Below are 19134 nucleotides of genomic sequence, written 5' to 3'. Positions count from 1 at the left end.
TGTATGTGGTATTTCAAGGAAATATAGAAGTAAATGTGAAATGGAATAAATTCCATGTTTTGGGGCTCAGATCCATAACAGAATAAAATATCCATGAGGTTCAATTCAAACAAAGCTATGAACTATATAACCTCCATCCAGCCCTATTGAAAGAAAAAAGGAATGCTTTTGCATAAAAATAACAGTGTGCTAAAAATATTCTAATAGAAGGACAGTGGGTGCTTGATATTACTTGTCATTAACTGGGTCTTTTTTTTTTTTTAATCTGTCAAATCCCATAGTCTGAAAATAGTAAAATGATTTTGTCTCCTTTGACATGAAAGGATAAGATGAATGGTAATGAGTTTTTCTCTGAAATGTCATGTTTCTAGTTTGACTTAAGAGCACAAGTAGGTATAGAACATTTTGTTATTTTGAGCTAAAACATCCTGTAGGGCTAGAAATCATGGTCAATACTCAGCTGCAACAAATCAGTGGCTCTATGAAGGGTATATATTGCAAAAGCTTACAAAAGTACCATTTATACGACAAAAATAGGTTATATGAGCTTGGTCTGTATGTTTACAGTCTAATTCAACACTTTTTTTTTTTTTTTAATTAAAAAGGCTTAATGGGCTTTAGGCTAAACTGAACTCCTCTTGACATCTTAAAATCACTCCTTCAAAAGGGCCATGAGAACCTTGAGGTTCCTGTCCTCAAATCTGTAGACCACTGCATATGGGCAATACAGTATGACCTTATTTTAGTGAAAACAAAATGATAATCAGCACCTTCACTACTTTCAAGAGAGAGAGAGAGAGAGAGAGAGAGAAATTAAAATGATCATAAATATGATCCAGAACAAAGCAAAGAGTGTCTTTTTGTGTGTGTGTAACATGCAATAGTTTGCTAGTCTAAATTTAATTATGGACTCCAGTTTACTCACTTTACTTTAATCTTTGATTTTCAGTGAAAAAAACAATATAAAGCTGAAACAACAAAAAATAAGCCACATTAAGATCTACCTGAGAACGTTAATGACTTAGGGAAAATAGACATTAATGTTACTTACTAGGAAGTTCTGGTGGAGAAGTTGGGACCAAAGTTGGCTCTGGATAAAGACTCTGATTACAAATCCCATGTGTTAGGCTAATGTCATCCAATGCTATGTCACTCAAGATCTGATTTTTAACAGCACTAAAAACAATCTGAAATTCAGAGAGGTATATAAAGTGATTCCACTCAAATATTTTCTGACTTAAGTCTTCTTGTGACCCAAAATCCTCTAGAGAAACAATATCCATTTAAACAAATAATGACAAGTTACTACATAGTGAAATGTTGATGAATCATGATTTTCAAGTTCTTCTGATGAGACTGCCTTTCTTATTATGTGCACACACACACACACATATAATATATATATAAATACATATTAATATATTTAACTATATCTATAAATTATGTTAAATATATATAAATATATTAATATATATTCCTATACTATATTTATTACTAATGATAAATTACAATGTATAAATCAGGCATATTAAGAGATTAACAATTATAGCACAATGAAATAATAAAATAAAACAATTATAGCAAAATACTAAATAAAAATACCAAAAACTTATGAATTGTTTATTTCTGGAAAAGAAGGGAAAGAAAAGGAAGGAAACAAAAAGAGATGAGAGGAATATGATAAGGGTCATCGATTATCACCTGCCTTACATCATGTCACAAGGGAGAACTGAAGTCTTTGATGATCACAGTGTCTGTCTAAACATATATCTCCTGGAAGTGTTTTAATCTTATTTAAAAATCACCCATAAGAACATTGTTAATTTGATCAAACTAATAGGATATAATCCTATATTTTAATTGCAAAAACCCTTAGGAATAGAACACATTAAACTGTTATTTGAAAAATTAATTCACCTTAATGTGAAATAAATGATAAAAGAACTCCCAATGATACAGCTTATAGAATTTGTTTCTAAAGGACATTAAGTCAGAGTAGGGCAAGTGGGTAGACACCAATGGGCATGGATGTCCTAAAAAAATGGCAATTCCCTAGAAAAAGTGCAGGGCTGACCTTGGTGGGGTTTGTGTTGAAAATTTGAAAGTCCTGGGAAAGTAGGGTACTTAGTTGGTCTATTCTAGAAATTTGCTAAAGAAACATGTTAAAATCTTCTATGAGGTTTCTACAGATTTTATGGACAAGCTAAACTTTCACGTAGCAAAATCTTCCTCAGTAATTTGTTTTAATGTCAATGAATAAATAAAAATAAATATAATCAAAGAAAAACTAGGGTAGATTAGAAAATAGAGACAATGACTTGGAAATCTTTAGAAAATAAATTATTAGCTTTTCACCGTATCACTGTAAACTATAATTGCATCAATACCCTAAAAAAGAATACAAATACAAATCACAATGTGTTTTGCAAACCTTAAATTCCACTGTTTCATTTAATGTTACTTGTCCATAGTTCCAATTTTCTCCATAATTTCCTTCCTTTTGGAAAATTGTTTTCTCCATGTTTTTGTCATTGCTGATATTAATACTTAATTTGTAGACATTTTCACCATACATATAATACCTAGTTTGGAAATAAGCAGAAATGTTTGGATTCCTACCACATTAGCGTAAATACATTTTAGGTTCTTCTAAATTCTTTACTGTGTTTGCAACATCCTCTTTTCCCTTGGGGGTGGAAAAGCAAAACACTGGAGTGTTCCAGTGTTTTGCTTTTCCATAAATTGGAAAAGTAATACTTCATGCCTTAAAACTTTGATCACCATGTCAGTGGAATCTGAGACTGGTACCCTAAGAAAGACAATACTACTCATTAAATAAGACGACATTTAATATGTGTCTTACCAGAAACTAAGAAACAAGTCGGCAAAAAACATACCAGAAACTAAGGCAGGCTGGCTCCAAAGTAGGCTCTAACAGGAGGCTCAAGAGTCCGACTCTTTCTCTTCTCCCTCCTGGTCCAGTTGGTGTAGAGATGTAAAATCCTATAAAACCAAAGAAAACATTTTTATATGCTTAAATATTAACATTTTAATTTTGTGAGATATATTATTCATAAACAAGACTAACAGATGAAAACATTAGAAAACATACATAGGACCCTGGACTTGAGTTCAGAAAGCAGCACCTCTGTCATAACAAACTGCTATTTAGGAAAATCATGTCACAACTGACAGCCTTCTAATTTAATTCCAATTTTCTACATGTTTAGAGACAGTCAGTACTTTGCAGTATGAAGATATGCTGGTGGGCTAACTCATGATATACTCAAGTATTTAAATTCACATTTGAAGGCAAGATTAAGCATTTCAAAGACTGTCAGTTTCATATTACGTTTACTATATTACATATCTGTAAATAAAAATTTACCTAATTTATAATGTTTTCATCTTCCTGTGCTCCTTTGAATGATAACTAACCAGGTCATAGAAGAACAGGAGGCATGCTAATCCATATAAAAGCTTTTAAAATAGCACAGGCCACTGCATAAAGTGCTGTCTGGTCTAGAATTCATTATCCCAACCAATGATTTGCGTCATTGGATGTGTACAAAGTGTTGTTGGATAAGAACATTTTGAACATTTTCTTAGGGGAATTTATTTTATTCTTCATTTACTACTCATATATTATGACAGGAGGCAGGGAACATGAGATATGATATGAAGCAAGTAAAATATTAGATTAATCTAATTCGATTGCAATGCAGTTTTTATGAAATGGTAAAATTTAGAGTTTTCTTGAAATCAAGCATCTTCTCTCCTGTGTTTTACAACAGAAAAATATAGGCAATGTTGCATATAAATTTCAAATTCATACAGTTATAACATGCAGAGTAAGAACAAGACATGAAGAAAAGAAATACTAGTAATACTTTCTTTAGATACATAACTGCACATTTAGAACAAGGAGATAAAAATTACTCAGAATAAATGAGTGTTTTATCAAGGTGAAATTATGGTCAAATATCTTAATAAATGTAATCTATACATATTCATTTGAGTTGACCATAAAGTATAAAATAAATATAAGTGTATTTAACATTTTATATTACTAGCACATTATGTGTATTTTATATATGCTATGATATTTCATGAATAATCATTTTAGCTATTTAGTGCTCAGTTATACAACCCAATGAAAAAGAGCAGTATAGATATAGAGGAGAAGTACCAAAATCTACTCTTTAAATGCCCAACTCTAAATCCATATTGAGGTGACTTTACTTTTAGTTGCTTAGGACAGTAAGGGAAGAAATAATTAAATAAACTTGAATGCCATAGATAAGTAATGAAATGTTTAAACACTTCAAAAATACTTGTAATTATTTGAAATTATATAACACTAACACACATCATGCTTCTATTTATGTTTGGTCACATTCATAGTCAATTGGTTATGATTTGAAACATTTTGAGTCTGTTATTTACTCATTAAACTGTAATATACATAGGATTTTTAGTCATCAAGATATGACTTCATTTATACATAAAATAGATTAATCATATCGACTCTAGTACTTTATGAACTTTGCTTAAATAAGAAAATAAATAAACAAATAAGCACAACTTAGCAAGTATTATATAGATTTATACATTCTGGAATATAGTAAAATAATATATAGCATTAAATTACTATTTTTGTGATATCACTTAACTCTTTAGTTAACAAAGTAGAAAATGAGAGAAAATTATAAATTCTAAAAGCTGAGGATTGTAGTTTACCTGAAAATACAGTCAGTCCAACCACCTAAGTGTCCTTTAATTTGACAATAATTTGCCTGTATGATCTTATTTAATACATGTCAGATACATTAGAGATCACTGCATTCCAAGAAAATCCATTTCATTATGATTAGAATTTTTAAAGATTACACATTTATGCATATATCATTTCTAATTTTGACCTTTGGAAGCAAAAATGATAGATGATTTGTTAGATATGAAAATGTTTAAGGAGGGCTGGGGGTGTGCCTTAATGGTAGAGTACTTGCCTAGCATGTGCAAGGCTCTGCTTTCAATCCCCCAGCACTGAAAAAAAAAGTGATAAACAATGTTTAAAGGCCGCTATTTTGTCATTTCTGTCTTCTCAAGATTTTACATTCTTTTTGCCTTTAATAATTTGAATGTGATAAAATTTATGTTTGGATCTTGTTAAGGTTTGGGTATGAGGTACTCTCCAAAAGCTCATGTGAATGCAGGAATCTTCAAAGGTGAAATCATTTGATTGTGAAAACTGTAATCTAAACAGTCCATTCTAGTTTGAATGGACTAATTAATTGGGTAATAACAATAGTCAGGTGGGGTGTGGCTAGAAGATTGGGTCACTGGAGGTTCATTTTTTCCTTTGGCTCTCTCTCCCTCCCTTTCTGTTTCCTGGGTGCCAAGAATGGAGTAGTGCTCCTATGCCACTTTGGTCTACCATGATGTTCTGCCTCACTTTGAGTCCAGAGCTATGGAGTTGGCTAAACATAGACTTAACCTCTGAAACCATGAGCCAAAACAAACTTTTCCTTCTGTAAGTTGTTTTTGCTAGGTATTTGGGTCATAGTAATGAAAAGCTCAGACTCATCTTCATTTGATATGTTCTCAATTAATTGTATATCCAGTTGATTCCACTCAGAGTAAGAGACCAGATACCAGATATTCACATAGTATTATTTCTGGAGATCTCATCAGGTGGAGGAGAATATCACAACACTAGAAATAATGAATTAAGTCACAATCATCACTTTTCTTTATTTCCAAATGAGTTTTCGTCCAAATTCTCTACCCCTCCTTGGAAGTTCTTCATCACCTACACCATTGCTTGATAATGCTTCCTTGTGGGCAATCTAGTTGATCTTTTATTCAAAATCACAAACTGTCTCTCTCTCTCTCTCTCTCTCTCTCTCTCTCTCTCGCTTACTCACTCTCTCTCTCTTTCTTGCCTAGTAACTAAATTAAGTATAAATTCACTCTGAGATTTGAGGGCTCTGTCCTAAACCTTAGTATCTTCCAGACATAGTTCTTCTTATTCTTCTAATTTTATGTAGAACTTCCATAAATTCATTTTAATATTTCCAAATATTTAGAAGTTTTATTACCTTTTGTGTCTTTCCCCTCATATTTTTCTGTTCTTGTGTTTTCTCTTCTGATTATGTCTTGTTAAAATTCTATTTTTTGAGATAATTTTAGTCAAATTATCATCTCCTTCAGAAATTCTTCCAGTTAGAAGCATTCATTTTTTCATGTGAATTCTTAATGGCATGTTGTACTTCTCTGATGTTTGTTAATATAAATGTTATGCATTTTATTTACAAATATGCAATTTTGTGTGTGTGTGTGTGTGTGTGTGTGTGTGTGTGTGATGCTGGGGATAAAACCCAGGGCCCTACACATGCTTGGTAAATGTTCTATCACTGAAACACCCAGTCCTAACATTTAACTTTTAAAACTTGTTAGAAGTTTGGAAGAAAGAAAGATAACTTGTTCATATTTGTATTTTCTATGTGGATTAGTTAACTATTGTTTAAGTACATTTTTATGCTGATTTAATTTACTTTTATGTTTATTAAAGTTCTATACAAAAAGGAATGATTAAACAGATATTTTCCATAAACACATGAAACTCTTATGGTCAGATGATAATATCTCTCAACTTTCTTGAAATGTCTTCTAGAGTTTTCAGAATTGACTTTTGAGTTGGTTTAAACCCAGAAATATGTTTTTTAATTTGAGCACATAGTCTACCCCTTTCTTGAGCTATTAGGCTTTTCTTACAACTTCCTTGTGTAACTTTTTCTGCCTATTTCTCCATAAACAAAACTTAACCTCTTTCTATCCAACAAATCAGTTCAAGAGAAAAAATTGTTTGGGGTGTGTGTGTGTGTGTGTGTGTGTGTGTGTGTGTGTGGTGATGATGCAGAGAACAGAACCTGGAGAAAGCCCTGCATTCTGGAACCCTGAAGCTCTTGCTCAAGAAGAGGCTGATAGAAGAGGTTTGTGAGAGGTAAGTGTGTACATGAAATTAACTGGAACTTATAAATGAATGGTATTGAAAGTTTTAGGTTGGGAAATGGTTAAAATTCAGTCAGATTCTATAAACAATAGAATCTGACTGAATTTTAACCATTATTTTTATTTTAAAAAATTTAATATCACAGAGAAGATAAGAAAACAAGAATATTACTTTGAAAACACTAAAGTTACACTGGGAAAAATTTTGTATGCTAAGAGACATCTAAAAGCCTAGCGCACTTTCTGAAAATTGAGCCAAATAACTGTTTTACTCCCCAGTATGCTACGGTACTACAGACAATTTTTGCCTCTGAATACTTTTGTGGCATGAAGAGAAAATAGTTATTGCAAAAAAAAAAAAAAAAAACAAAACATTTATATAGCATTTCCTATGTGTCAGGCATTTTTCTAATTTTTTTAAACATAGAAATCAATTGAATACTTATAACATGCCTATTAAACTGGGGTCCTATTATCATCAATTTTACTTTCTGGAATAGAAAACTGAGGCAGAGAGAGAGAGAGAGAAAGAGAATAGATAAGTTGCCTAAATGGAAGGTCTGAGATTTAAACCTTGCTAAGACTCGAAGGTCCACATTCACATCATCTTCAGTTCTACATACACTGGTTCCAAAAGCATTAGAAACAATTACAGTTTCCTTGAAAAAGGCGAGGAAAGAAACACTTTCTTTGGGCTATCTAGCCCTTTGGTGACCCTGCCACTTCTGAAGTCTTACATATTGCTGACCTCGCTTTTCCCTTGTGTTCTGAACAAATCAGCCACTTATGAACACCCTGAGATGGTGCCCTGCATCAACGCTTCCATTTTCCCTCAATTTCTTGGCTTCTAAGAAGTAAAGAGAAAGCTGCACATTGACAGCACACAGATTTAGGAGCTGTGGCTCCACCAAGAAAGAGTTCTTTAGAAGGTCTGGAAAACTGAAAGGGCTTAGATATTCTTCTCTAAAGCCATGCTAATTCAAAGTTCATCTGTTTCATTTAGGCCTTCCTGTCATTTAAAGTGGAGGTAAAGAACAAAAAAAAAAAAAAAAAAACCCTGCATAGATAAGAGGAACAGCAGGAGAAACTTAATTCTCTTCCATTTCATAGGATGTTCTGACACATAAAAAAGCCAGTTGGAAGAAAAATGTCCCTGGGGTGAATGACTGGTAGATTATGAAATCACACATATGAGAGTTAGAGAGAACCTATTAAGACCTACCGTGGTCCTCATTACCTCGCTGCCTCTGGTGTGCTCTGACCTGCTCTACCTTGTCTAATTTTAAATAACTCCTGCTACATGACTTTCTCCTGAGACTTCATTTCCCACCCAACTATTTAAAATCTCCATCTGACATTCCACCTGCTTCCCTTTCGTCAAGTTCATCTACTTTCTTTAGTTATGTAATCTGTGGGCAACCTGAAGCCTTTTCTCTCCTGTAATGCACTAACACTCTTCAAATATCAGTGGAATTATTTTATCTCTTATAATGATGACATAAAAGTAGAAAAATGATAATTCAAATGTCAAGGATTTCAACTACATAAAAGGTTTCTGTCATAGTCAATAGATATAAATGCTTTCTTCACTTTGCTCTAACTACTCTTGTCCAACTGTGGTAGAGATTTTTTTTTTATTACACTATGGGAACAACTGATCATATTGTTTGACTCTTCGGCCTCCTATAGAGGGCTAGGGTGACTATTGTATAGGAGTTAGTCTTCCTCTTGTAGATTACTACTTTATCCATGGAGGATTGGCTCTGAGATATAATTTATTCAAGAATGATTAATTATATAGAAGAATATGCATGTCACCATTCTCGGTACTAAATGTTTTGGGCCTTATGGGACTGACCATCTATATATAGCAATGTTTTTTATGTATAGGTACACACTAGTGACTAAATTGCAATATCCTATTATGACTCCTTTCAGACTATGTCTAGAATCTGACCTCTTATTACCATATCTGATCCTTGATCTGAGTCCCTTGACTTCTTCTCTAGTGTTATGGTTTGGATGTGAGGTGTCCCCCAGATGCTCACATGTGAGACAATGCAAGGAGGTTCAAAGGAGAAATGATTGGGTTGTGAGGATCTTAACCCAATCTGTGAATTAATCCCCTGATAGGGATTAACTGGTAATGGAAGTGGTAGGGTGTGGCTAGAGGAGGTGGGAATTAGGGTTGTGGGTTTGGGGTATGTATGTTGTATCTAGTTAGTGGAGTCTCTCTTCTTACTTATCCCCAAGTGAGCTGCTTCCCTCTGCCATACTCTTGCACCATGATGTTCAGCCTCACCTTGAGCCCTGAGAAATGTACCCGGCAGTCTATGGATTGAGATCTCTGAAACCATAAACCTTTCCAAATAAACTTTTCTCCTCTCCAATTGTTCCGGTTAGGTCTTTTAGTCACAGCAGTGAAAAAGCTGACTAAAACATCTAGGTCAAGGGAAAGCCTTGCATTAGTCTCCCTGTGTTATGGTTTGGATCTTGAAAGTTCCCCACAATCTCATAATTTGAAGATGTGATCCTCAATGCAGACAGGTTCTGAGGTGGGGCTTTGGAAAAGTCAGGATCATGAGGGCTCTGACCTCATCTGGGGATAAATCCATTAATAACTGAATGAACTACTGGGAATTCATGAAAACTGTAGGCAGATGGGCATGGTTAGAGGATGAAAGTCACTAAGGGAATTCACTTGGGGACTATATATTTTTCCAGGCTCTCTCCACCACCCTTGCTTCATGACTTCCATGATCTGAGCAGTTTCCCTTTGCTATGCCCTTTAACTATGATATTCTTCCTCACCTCAAATAGAAAGAAATGGAAACAGTGGAACATGATCTGAAAAGCTCTGTAACTATGAGTCAAAATACATTTTCCTCTTTTAAATTTGTTTATGTCAGTTATGTTGGTGACAGCAACAAAAAGCCGACTAACAAATCAGGCAACACTCTTGCCCTTCCACAAACTATTCTGCAACTACCAGTCAGAGTAAATGAAGCCTGCCACTCCAGTGCTCACCTTAACTAGCTCTTCATTTCAGTTAGAGTCAGAACCATAGAAAAGGCACCATCATCTAAAGCCTATGCTCTACTCACTGCACTCCAGCCACCCTGGCCTCTCCTCTTATCTTCAAACCGGTTGGGCATGCTCCCCTTTAGAACCTTAGCTCTGCCTGTTCCCTCCGTCTAGAATTATCTATGTGGTTAATTCCTTAATTGCTTAGGGTTTTGACTTATATGTCACTTTCAATGATGCCTAATCTGATTACCTTATTTTAAATACAATGGCATTTTAACACCTGACTTTCCTTTTTCCTTTGCCAAGGTTCACGGTTTTTCAGACTATTCATCTTACAATTAACCTAGCAGAACTTCCTATATATTCTGCTTATTTCCTACTTTTCCTTCGTAGAATATGTGATCTGTGAAAGCAGGAAATATGATTTATTTTGTTCATGGATGTATTCTGAGTATTTTGAATAGGGCCTGGGCTCACAAAAAGCTTCTCAAATAAAGGGGTGAAATCATAAATGGAAAAGAGCTCTTGGTGATGATTATGAACATTGGTTAAGATAATTCATTTTTTAGAGAAAGATTTTGATCAAGATGCAGAATGATGAGCCATATTTTAATATTTTAGAGATGTCATTATCTAAAGAGTCAGTATTTATTAGAAACATTACTATTATGAATAAATTAACCCTATAATGTTACTTAACTCTTTGTCACTCATAATGAGCATTAAATTAACCATTTACTTTTCATGGGATAAAAATGAAGATATTGATCTTCATAACAGAAGTGACTATTAATAACAAATTGCAAAAAACATGTATTTAGATTTTTTTGCTATAAGATATTAATTTATCTAAAAATATTCAGAATTACTTATTGAGTCAAAATTTTAGAGATTTGTTCATCTATTAAAATTAAAATTACATTCTGATTAAATTTAGGCATTGTTAATACTGTAGAAATTCGAATATAAAAAAAAATCAGGTTCTTGTTCCTGATACTAAGAATACTATGGTGAAAATAAACCACTGGGTTAGAAGATACAGTGTTCTCTGATAGGAAAAAAAGGGGGGCTTATCATGTTTGTTGAAAGGAAATAAAGATTTCAACTTGAAATTTCTCAGAGTGTAGAATTGGTGATATGTGATCTGTGTTCTTAATGTCTGGAATTGCACATTGTTAAAGGAGACTTTTTGTTTTGTTTTGGTACCAGAGATTGAACCCAGGGTTGCTTAATCACTGAGCCACAATACTAGCCCTTGTTTTTATATTTTATTTGGATATAGAGTCTTGCTGAGTTACTTAGGAACTCACTAAATTGCTGAGGCTGGCTTTGAACTTGTGATTCTGCTGCCTCAGTCTCCAGAGCCAATGGGATTAGAAGTGTGTGCCACCATGGCTGGCCAGGAGGCTTTTAATATGTTATTTTAAAACTGAATTGTATTTTCACCAGCAACTTTTCAACCAATCACATTGTAGGATGGATTTTGTCTACTAAAGTTGTATAAATGCACAAATTCTATTTTGTTCTTTTTTTGTAGTTTTCATTAGTTTTTTAAGATTTCATTTCTTCTAAATTCACAAACCTTTGTTCAGTGATTATATTTGTATTCTGGTTATATGCTTCTGAGGCTCTGAGGAGTGATCTTCTCAACAGAAGATTCTTATCTCCTGATTCTTCTCTATGATTCTGGTTTTCTTAGTCAAATACTATCATCTCTGATGTTAATGTGTCCACCAGGAATCCAATTCTAATATCACATTCTCATGAAAATGTATTAAACAGATCACAGCCTTCCCTTATGACAGTGATCTACCATCAGGCTTCCACAGGGTCTCCAGAAAAAGTTCATCTATCTGTACTGCAATGTGATATGATATTATAAATAAAAATTCTTAGGAATTCTTTAAAAATAAACTGAGCTAACAAGTTCATCAAGACAGCAGGGTATAAGATCAATATACAGAATGAATTTTTTTTTCTGTGCACTAGCAATGAATAATCAGAAAATAAAACTAAGGCAAAGCAGACCAACACTCTGAAAAGGAAACTACCTCACATAAATCATTTAGTTAATAATAAATGGTAAATGTAGAACGACAACCTGTCTCTTTATTTCTAATGGCCTTTTTGTGTATACTTGAACATATTGCAAATAAATATATATGGTAAAAGTATATTTCTTGAAACATATTAAATTTTACTTTTTATTTGATTATCATTTTTCATTTAAATAAATTTAGTAGGGCATGATTTTAAGAAAAAGTTCTGAAAAGCCTTGTTGATTTTATATTCCTTTGACATACCCTTTTTGTTTTAAATTATGAATTAAATATAAATTATACCTGAAATATTGCCAAAAGTATGGTCAAAATTTGGTCCAGTAAAAGGAGGGTAGGTGGATCCTTGAATCCTTTCCCATTCATTGTCATCATTTAGATCCTGGATCCAGAAACAAAAGCCATCCTCAAAATCACAGTTAATTTTTTCATAATCTGTGAAATAAAAATGAAAGAGCCCTAAAATTAAGTTCACAATATAAGCAGTTACATTAAGTTATGTTGAAAATAATCTAACTTTGTAGAGTTTACAATCGAGTGGGATAAGTAAAAACATTCTTTTCTATTAATCTTCACTTTATTTCATTACATGAAGTCTGAAAAATCTTTTCTTTTCAACTGTGTTAAATTAATGTGTTTCTAATATTCATCATGACGTGAGCAAATACAAGCTTTTGTTATTTAAGTTTTACATCTTATCTCCATTGGTTTACCCACACAAACTTTATTCCCCCAATTTTTCTCTCCTTATTATTAAATTTAGTACTTTGATCAAAATTAAGTCTACATGGAAACAGCTCTGAATTAGTTTAATCAATAACATTTTACTTGTAATATTGCACTATATAACATTTTAATTTAATATTTATATCAATTTATAATTTTTCTCAAGTTGGTTATTAGATTTCTATGAAGAATGTGAACTATATTATAATTTATAATTTCTTTCTGGCATTAAGAGAGATGTACATAAAATATGTTCATAATGAAATTCCATGATGAACATTTTATGTCTTGATACTTTTAAAATTCGATTAAAATATTAGGAACCTGAAAATGCAAAGGATTAAGAGTAAATTATACTTACTATTAAGCTCACTGCTATTAAATGCAGTATATGTTGCACTAAAGCCAATATAATTATTTTCATCAGATTCTATGAGAAAGGTGAGAGTAACTTGATTGGAAAAAATTCTAATTGTGCCGGGACTACTTTCCCAAAGGGAAGCTACAAAAGAAAATGAATTACTGTTATAGAAATACATCCATTTATCCATCCATTTATCCATCATTCTGATATTACTCAGTTAACTAAAAGCATTACATTTGTGATTTACTTAATTGAAGTGTGTTTTCTAAGTATTGGAAAATCTCAAATTATTATACATATTTATGTTTTAAAAAACTTTTTCACTTTTAATTAGTAGGTACATACATTGTGTACACATATAAAAAGAAAAGATGTATTCTTTTACTGAAAATGTTCCTGTAAGAAACACAAATTTAAACAGTTCTTAAACCAAAAGTTAGTTTGGCTCTATCAGTTATATCCTATTCCATACCAAAGGAGCTAAAATGCAGTCACAATATTAGAAAAAAAGAGTAGTTCTTTGTTTCTTTCTCTGATATAATTGTAGGACATCAATATAATACTTGGTGATTAAGTATTGAATCCATAGCACTTTATATTGATTTTATTGTTGTTCTTTCTGCCTTAACTCTAAGCCACATAAATGTTATCTTTCAATTTTGATTCTTAAGGGAGTGAGAAATAGCCTTAGCTTTTAATTTTTTTTCATTTCATTTATTTATTTATTTATTTATTTATTTATTTATTTATTTATGGTGCTGGGGATTGAACCCAGGGCTTTGTGCATGCAAGGCAAGCACTTCACCAACTGAGCTATATCCCCAGCCTAAGTTTTTAAATTTGTAAAGTCCAGATATACACACATAAACAGATATACATAAAATACTTAAATTACCTGAACATACAGAAGAAAATAAGTCTAAAAGAGTTTCTTATTGGTAGTTATAATGTAAAAACAGTTAGGAAAGAATGATTTAATATTTTAGTCAGATAATGTGACCTAGATATCAGATTCTGGTCTGTGAAATTGACCACACTTGCAGACAAAGCATCACTGTTATTTTTGAGTTTCAAATTCACATCTTAATATTTTCCTCCAAAATGTGTGTCATCCAGTGTTTCCTAATGAAGAATTATATTGGTTATTTAGATTCCTCCTACCAGCATATGTAACTATGTAACCAAAATTGCTCTCATGTTGAAAACCTTTGTAGTTCATAAGTATCTAGTCACTTAAGATATGTAAATATTCCAGAAAGTTTCCTTTAAACCTGTCTGCCTTTCTCATTCTTGCTTTCTTTCTACAGCATTGGAATTCTCTGGCACAACTGTTTCTGGATGGATGTGAATGAGGCTGGTGGCTCAATGGCACCTTTGATGATTGTAATGTGTTAGGATTCCTACGTTTTCCAATGTTATTGCTCTGGTCTAAGTAGACTGCGGGTATCCATTAACCTGCATCAGAAATAGACAATAACCCCTGATAAAGAGTATAAAATATGTGTCTGTAGACATTTTTTAAAACTTTCCTCAGATTTTTAAGGTTTCCTTGAACCACAGATCCAATGAAAGACATGTATCTTATGTATAAACAAAGACAGTAGAGGGTGGTGGTTAAGAACTGGGGTTTCAAAGTCAGTATTCAATTCAGTTCTTGCTTTATGTCTGAGTAGATTTCTCTGTGCCTCAATTTTCTCTGTGATAAGAAATTTTTCATAAAGATTTGTTATAAGGAGTAAATCATTTCCATTTGGAAGAGCGACTACTGATAGTAAGTGCTCAATGAATGCTAGGGATGGTACATCTCTCACACAAATTTATTATAAGCCCTGAAAGGCACAGATTATGACTTAATGCTTTCTGTACCTCTGCCATTATGTCAGAGGTTAAAATGACAAAACTTTATGAATAGGCAGAGAAGTTTAGTCAATATTTGAGCACATGTATTAAAATGTGAGTACACAGAGTGATACAGTTTGCCTACTTAAAAGAAATGCCTTTTGTTGAAAGAAAAAAGAAACCAATTGCCAGATAATTTTATAAAAGGTGAATTTTTCCTATATTACATGATAGAATAAAATTTTCAACACTAATTCCTTACGAAAATACAGTATTTTTTTCCAAAAATTCAATAATTTATAAATAATAATTTACATAGAGTTGTCAAGCAGTCACACCTGAATGTGAACTAACTCCTCATTTTTCTTCTAACTGCAATGACCCTGGTGAATACATTTTGTGAAAGAGAGCAGGGAAACATGATAAAGATGCTGGAGAATTGGGATTTGTTTATCCTGATTATCCTAATCAAGAATAAAGCAAATATTTCATGGTGTTAGACAGTCTTATAATTTCTCTAGATAATCCACTTTTCCTAATTTCCTAATATCTAAATATTTTCCAAGTGATAAAAATTACAACAGCATTTGAGATACATTTCCTAACTGGAATTGAATGAAAGTAAATCTGATAAGTATCTCTCACACAAAAGATTTGCAAATCTTTTAGATGGGCTTGTGAACTGAGAACGAAAGTTTTGAAATTATTTCAATATGAAATAACTCTAAAGTTATGAAAAATTACTGCTTGTCTCCATTGAAAACTCACCTTAATACCATAAAATAGAAATATAAACCTATTAATCTAAATTTAAATCCACAAATACTGAGATTTTTTACATTATACCATTTACTATGTTGATGCTAGGGGTATGATATTGTTGCTTTTCTTTAAAAAACTATTATTTTCATTATAAAATTTGTTTTAACAATCAAATGTTTTTTTTTCTGATTACAATTAAAATATTTTTTTTCAAAACTTTGAAATAAAAATTTTAGATAGTCTTAAGCAAAGGACCCTGTTTTAATTTGAAACACTTTCATAGACCTCTTTGTACTCTCTTTCACATTACATTTTTAAGGTAATTATTTGTGCATTATTTGCATCACTACGATTAACTATTTTAAATTTTATTCATAAATTACTGATAGTCTAAGCATTGAAAATAATATTTAGACGAATCAAGGTGTTTGAAGAGTAAAGGACTGTGAGAGTACCTACCACTTACAGAGCATTTATCTTTTTTTAAATTTAGGTTTCATCATCTATAACGGAGAAACTATCATAATTGTTGTGAGGGGAGCATTTATTAAGCTGAAAAAGTCCTGACAGCATAACTTCATGCATTATAAGAGATCAATGTATGCTAAAATTTATTAATGTCACATTAGCCTTTGAAAATATTTATATAAACTTGAATATTTACCCACATGTGTAAATATTTATGTTAATTATAATTTTAAAGAAGAGTATTTTTCAATAACAAAAATGATTATGAAATAATTGGTGCATTTATTTAAGCCAAATGTTATTTACCATGAGTTCACGTTTTATGCATTCTCATTACTCTATTTGAATTTGGGCTTTCAAAGCACAATGAAAAATTCCCTTATTCATTAAGTATTCAACTTTTCTAGTCAATTAATTAATTAATTTAGCTAATAAATCAAATTTAATTTAATTTAAGTTAAATAGGTTATGTAAAAATAAATTCATCAAAATTTAACTTAATTAAAATTAAAATAATCTGTTTAAAAAATAAATTAAGATAACTGGAATGCAAAGAGTTTTGATTTGATTTCTGCCTCTAACATAACTATTTCTGTGAACTTGGGATCATCTGACTTTTTGGATCTCATTTGACTCCTATACATACTTTCCAGATTTGTTGAAAATATTAAATAAGAAGATCTGCATAAATCATTCTGTAGTGTCAGATCAATAGCATCCATAAAATCTAAATATTATTAACACTTATTTAAATATTTCCCATATCAATCAATTGAAGTCATTTTATTTTGGATATGATTTGCTTTTCACTACCCACAATCTGGACATTAAAATGACAAAACTTTATTAATAAGATTCCTCCTAGAATTTTGTTCCTTCTTAAACTGTATACCATAAATATAACTGTGAACTCTGAGGCCAAAGAGTACAAGTGGGCTGGGAAAATATATATTACTCATGCATCCCTACTTTCTTCTCAGATTATATTAGTTTCTATATACTAATGATAAGTGGTATGTGTAGCAGTATTATCTACACTACTGTTTACTGCGTTTATCTCAGATGTTAGACACTGTTTTACCCAACAGAGTGAACACTGACAGAGTTTCTGTGTGTTTATAACTTATGCAATGTCAGAGAAAATAGAATAATAAGATTTAACACAAGATTTAGGGTTTGACTGAATTCTGTTTAATGGAGACTAATGTTTGAAGAATGTATGATAAACAAATATATAATATTTCTTTCACATTTTTTAAAAACATCAATTAGAAGAGGACCATGTGACATAGTCACTATTTTGTTACAAAGATAACATAGAGCACTAGTTTCCTAATTTTCTTAATGAGGACTACTTTTGCTTTTTCCTTCTAGTAACCTAAATTTCCAGTTCATATTTAGTTCAAAATTAAAGGGAAAACACTTTACTCCAAAAAGCTTCCCACATATTTTCATTTTGATGATGGATTATATTATATTCTTTTAACTTACCTCTTAAAATCTTGCTTGATCCTATACCTTCATAAATATATAACACATCTCTATAATCTGTTTTAAAGGAATCGAAGCTCAGTTTGATGGAAAGTCCTTGGTTTACACTAAATTAAAGGCATAAAGAGGTTACAACGCTTTCAGCCATTATCATAATTCTTAATGTTGTCTAGAATCTGCATATATTTTCTTTTTTGGTGTTAAAAACCACATGACACCTACTTTCTTAGTGCACAGTACCATATCATTAATCATTAACACAATGTTGTATAGCAGATATCTAGAACTTATCTCTGACAAGTAAAGTTTTATAAACTGAACACCAACTGCTACTGCTCTGTACCTCCTGCACCTGGCAACCACCATTCTGTTTTCATTTCTGTGAGTTTGAGGAAATTCTTATAAGGGAAATCATGCAGTATTTACCATATGTGCCTGACTTATTTCACTTAATGTAATGTTATCAAGGTTCATCCACATCATATCATCAACAGGGCTTCTTCCTTTTTATTGTTGAATAACATTCCACTGTGTGTATAGGTCATATTTCTTTTACCCCCTTATATGTTCCACACCTTGGCTACTGTGAATAATGCTAAAACATGCAAAGGAGTCTAGATACATCATGTGAAATCCTGATTTTAGTTATTTTGGATAAATATCCAGAAGGGATTATTAGATCATATAGTTTTTCTGTTTTTAATTTTCTTTTTGAGAACCACATATAACCATATTATTTTACATTCTTACTGTTAGTGCACAAGGATTCCAATTTCTCCACATTCTTATCAAAGCTTACTTTGTTTTGATTTTTGTAATGATCATCCTAACAGGTGTGAGATGATATCTTGTGGGGATGAATTATAGAACATTTGAAAATGAGTAGAGATTTAGTCTCCAAAGCCAAGCAGTAACCTTGAAAGTTGACCTGTCCCAAAACTGGCCCTAGATAAATGAGGCCTTCTGGCTAAGGGCACAACAAGCTCATTTTTAGGTATAATTTTAGTAGTAACTTGGCCTAGCAAACAAATGAGGACCTTCTCTCTAAAGGAAGTTAATTTTTAAATGTCTAAAGGTCTTTACTGAGAAATGGCTATTTGTGATAAAAACCAAGATTTAACAAACGCTACATTCTAAGTCTAGTCAGGCGCTGAAGTTCATGGCTGGAGTTTAGTCTTCAAGGAGTAGAGTGACATAAAATGAAATGGTGGCTGGGAGCAGGGCACAATTAAAAGCCATTTAAGAAGAAACCCAGGTTAATGTATCTGAGTGGTGTTTGCTGCCAGGGAGATAGAACAATGGCATGTGGTTAAAAAGTTAAAAAAATAATTAAATAAAAATTTAAAAAATAATAATGAAAGAAAAACCAAAAATACAAAAATAACC

At 32.0% G+C, this 19134-nt stretch overlaps 1 protein-coding gene across 2 annotated transcripts in view; it reads right to left on the bottom strand.

The window, feature by feature from the left end:
• The window catches only part of Tmprss15 (transmembrane serine protease 15), a 114658-nt gene that overhangs the window by 59798 nt on the left and 35726 nt on the right, over positions 1 to 19134 (bottom strand). For both annotated transcript variants that reach the window (XM_076868384.2, XM_076868385.2), the window contains 6 exons: positions 17749 to 17855; positions 13186 to 13326; positions 12384 to 12533; positions 2898 to 3003; positions 2432 to 2582; positions 1052 to 1187 (listed from right to left, as the gene is read on the bottom strand). In XM_076868384.2, the coding sequence (XP_076724499.2) occupies positions 1052 to 1187; positions 2432 to 2582; positions 2898 to 3003; positions 12384 to 12533; positions 13186 to 13326; positions 17749 to 17855 (791 nt within the window). The remainder of the gene's footprint in view (positions 1 to 1051; positions 1188 to 2431; positions 2583 to 2897; positions 3004 to 12383; positions 12534 to 13185; positions 13327 to 17748; positions 17856 to 19134) is intronic.

Source organism: Callospermophilus lateralis, chromosome 10, assembly GCF_048772815.1.
Source record: "Callospermophilus lateralis isolate mCalLat2 chromosome 10, mCalLat2.hap1, whole genome shotgun sequence".
Lineage (NCBI taxonomy): Eukaryota > Metazoa > Chordata > Mammalia > Rodentia > Sciuridae > Callospermophilus > Callospermophilus lateralis.
The sequence above is the reverse complement of the archived record's forward strand: the minus strand, read 5'-3'. Positions and strand labels throughout refer to the sequence as shown.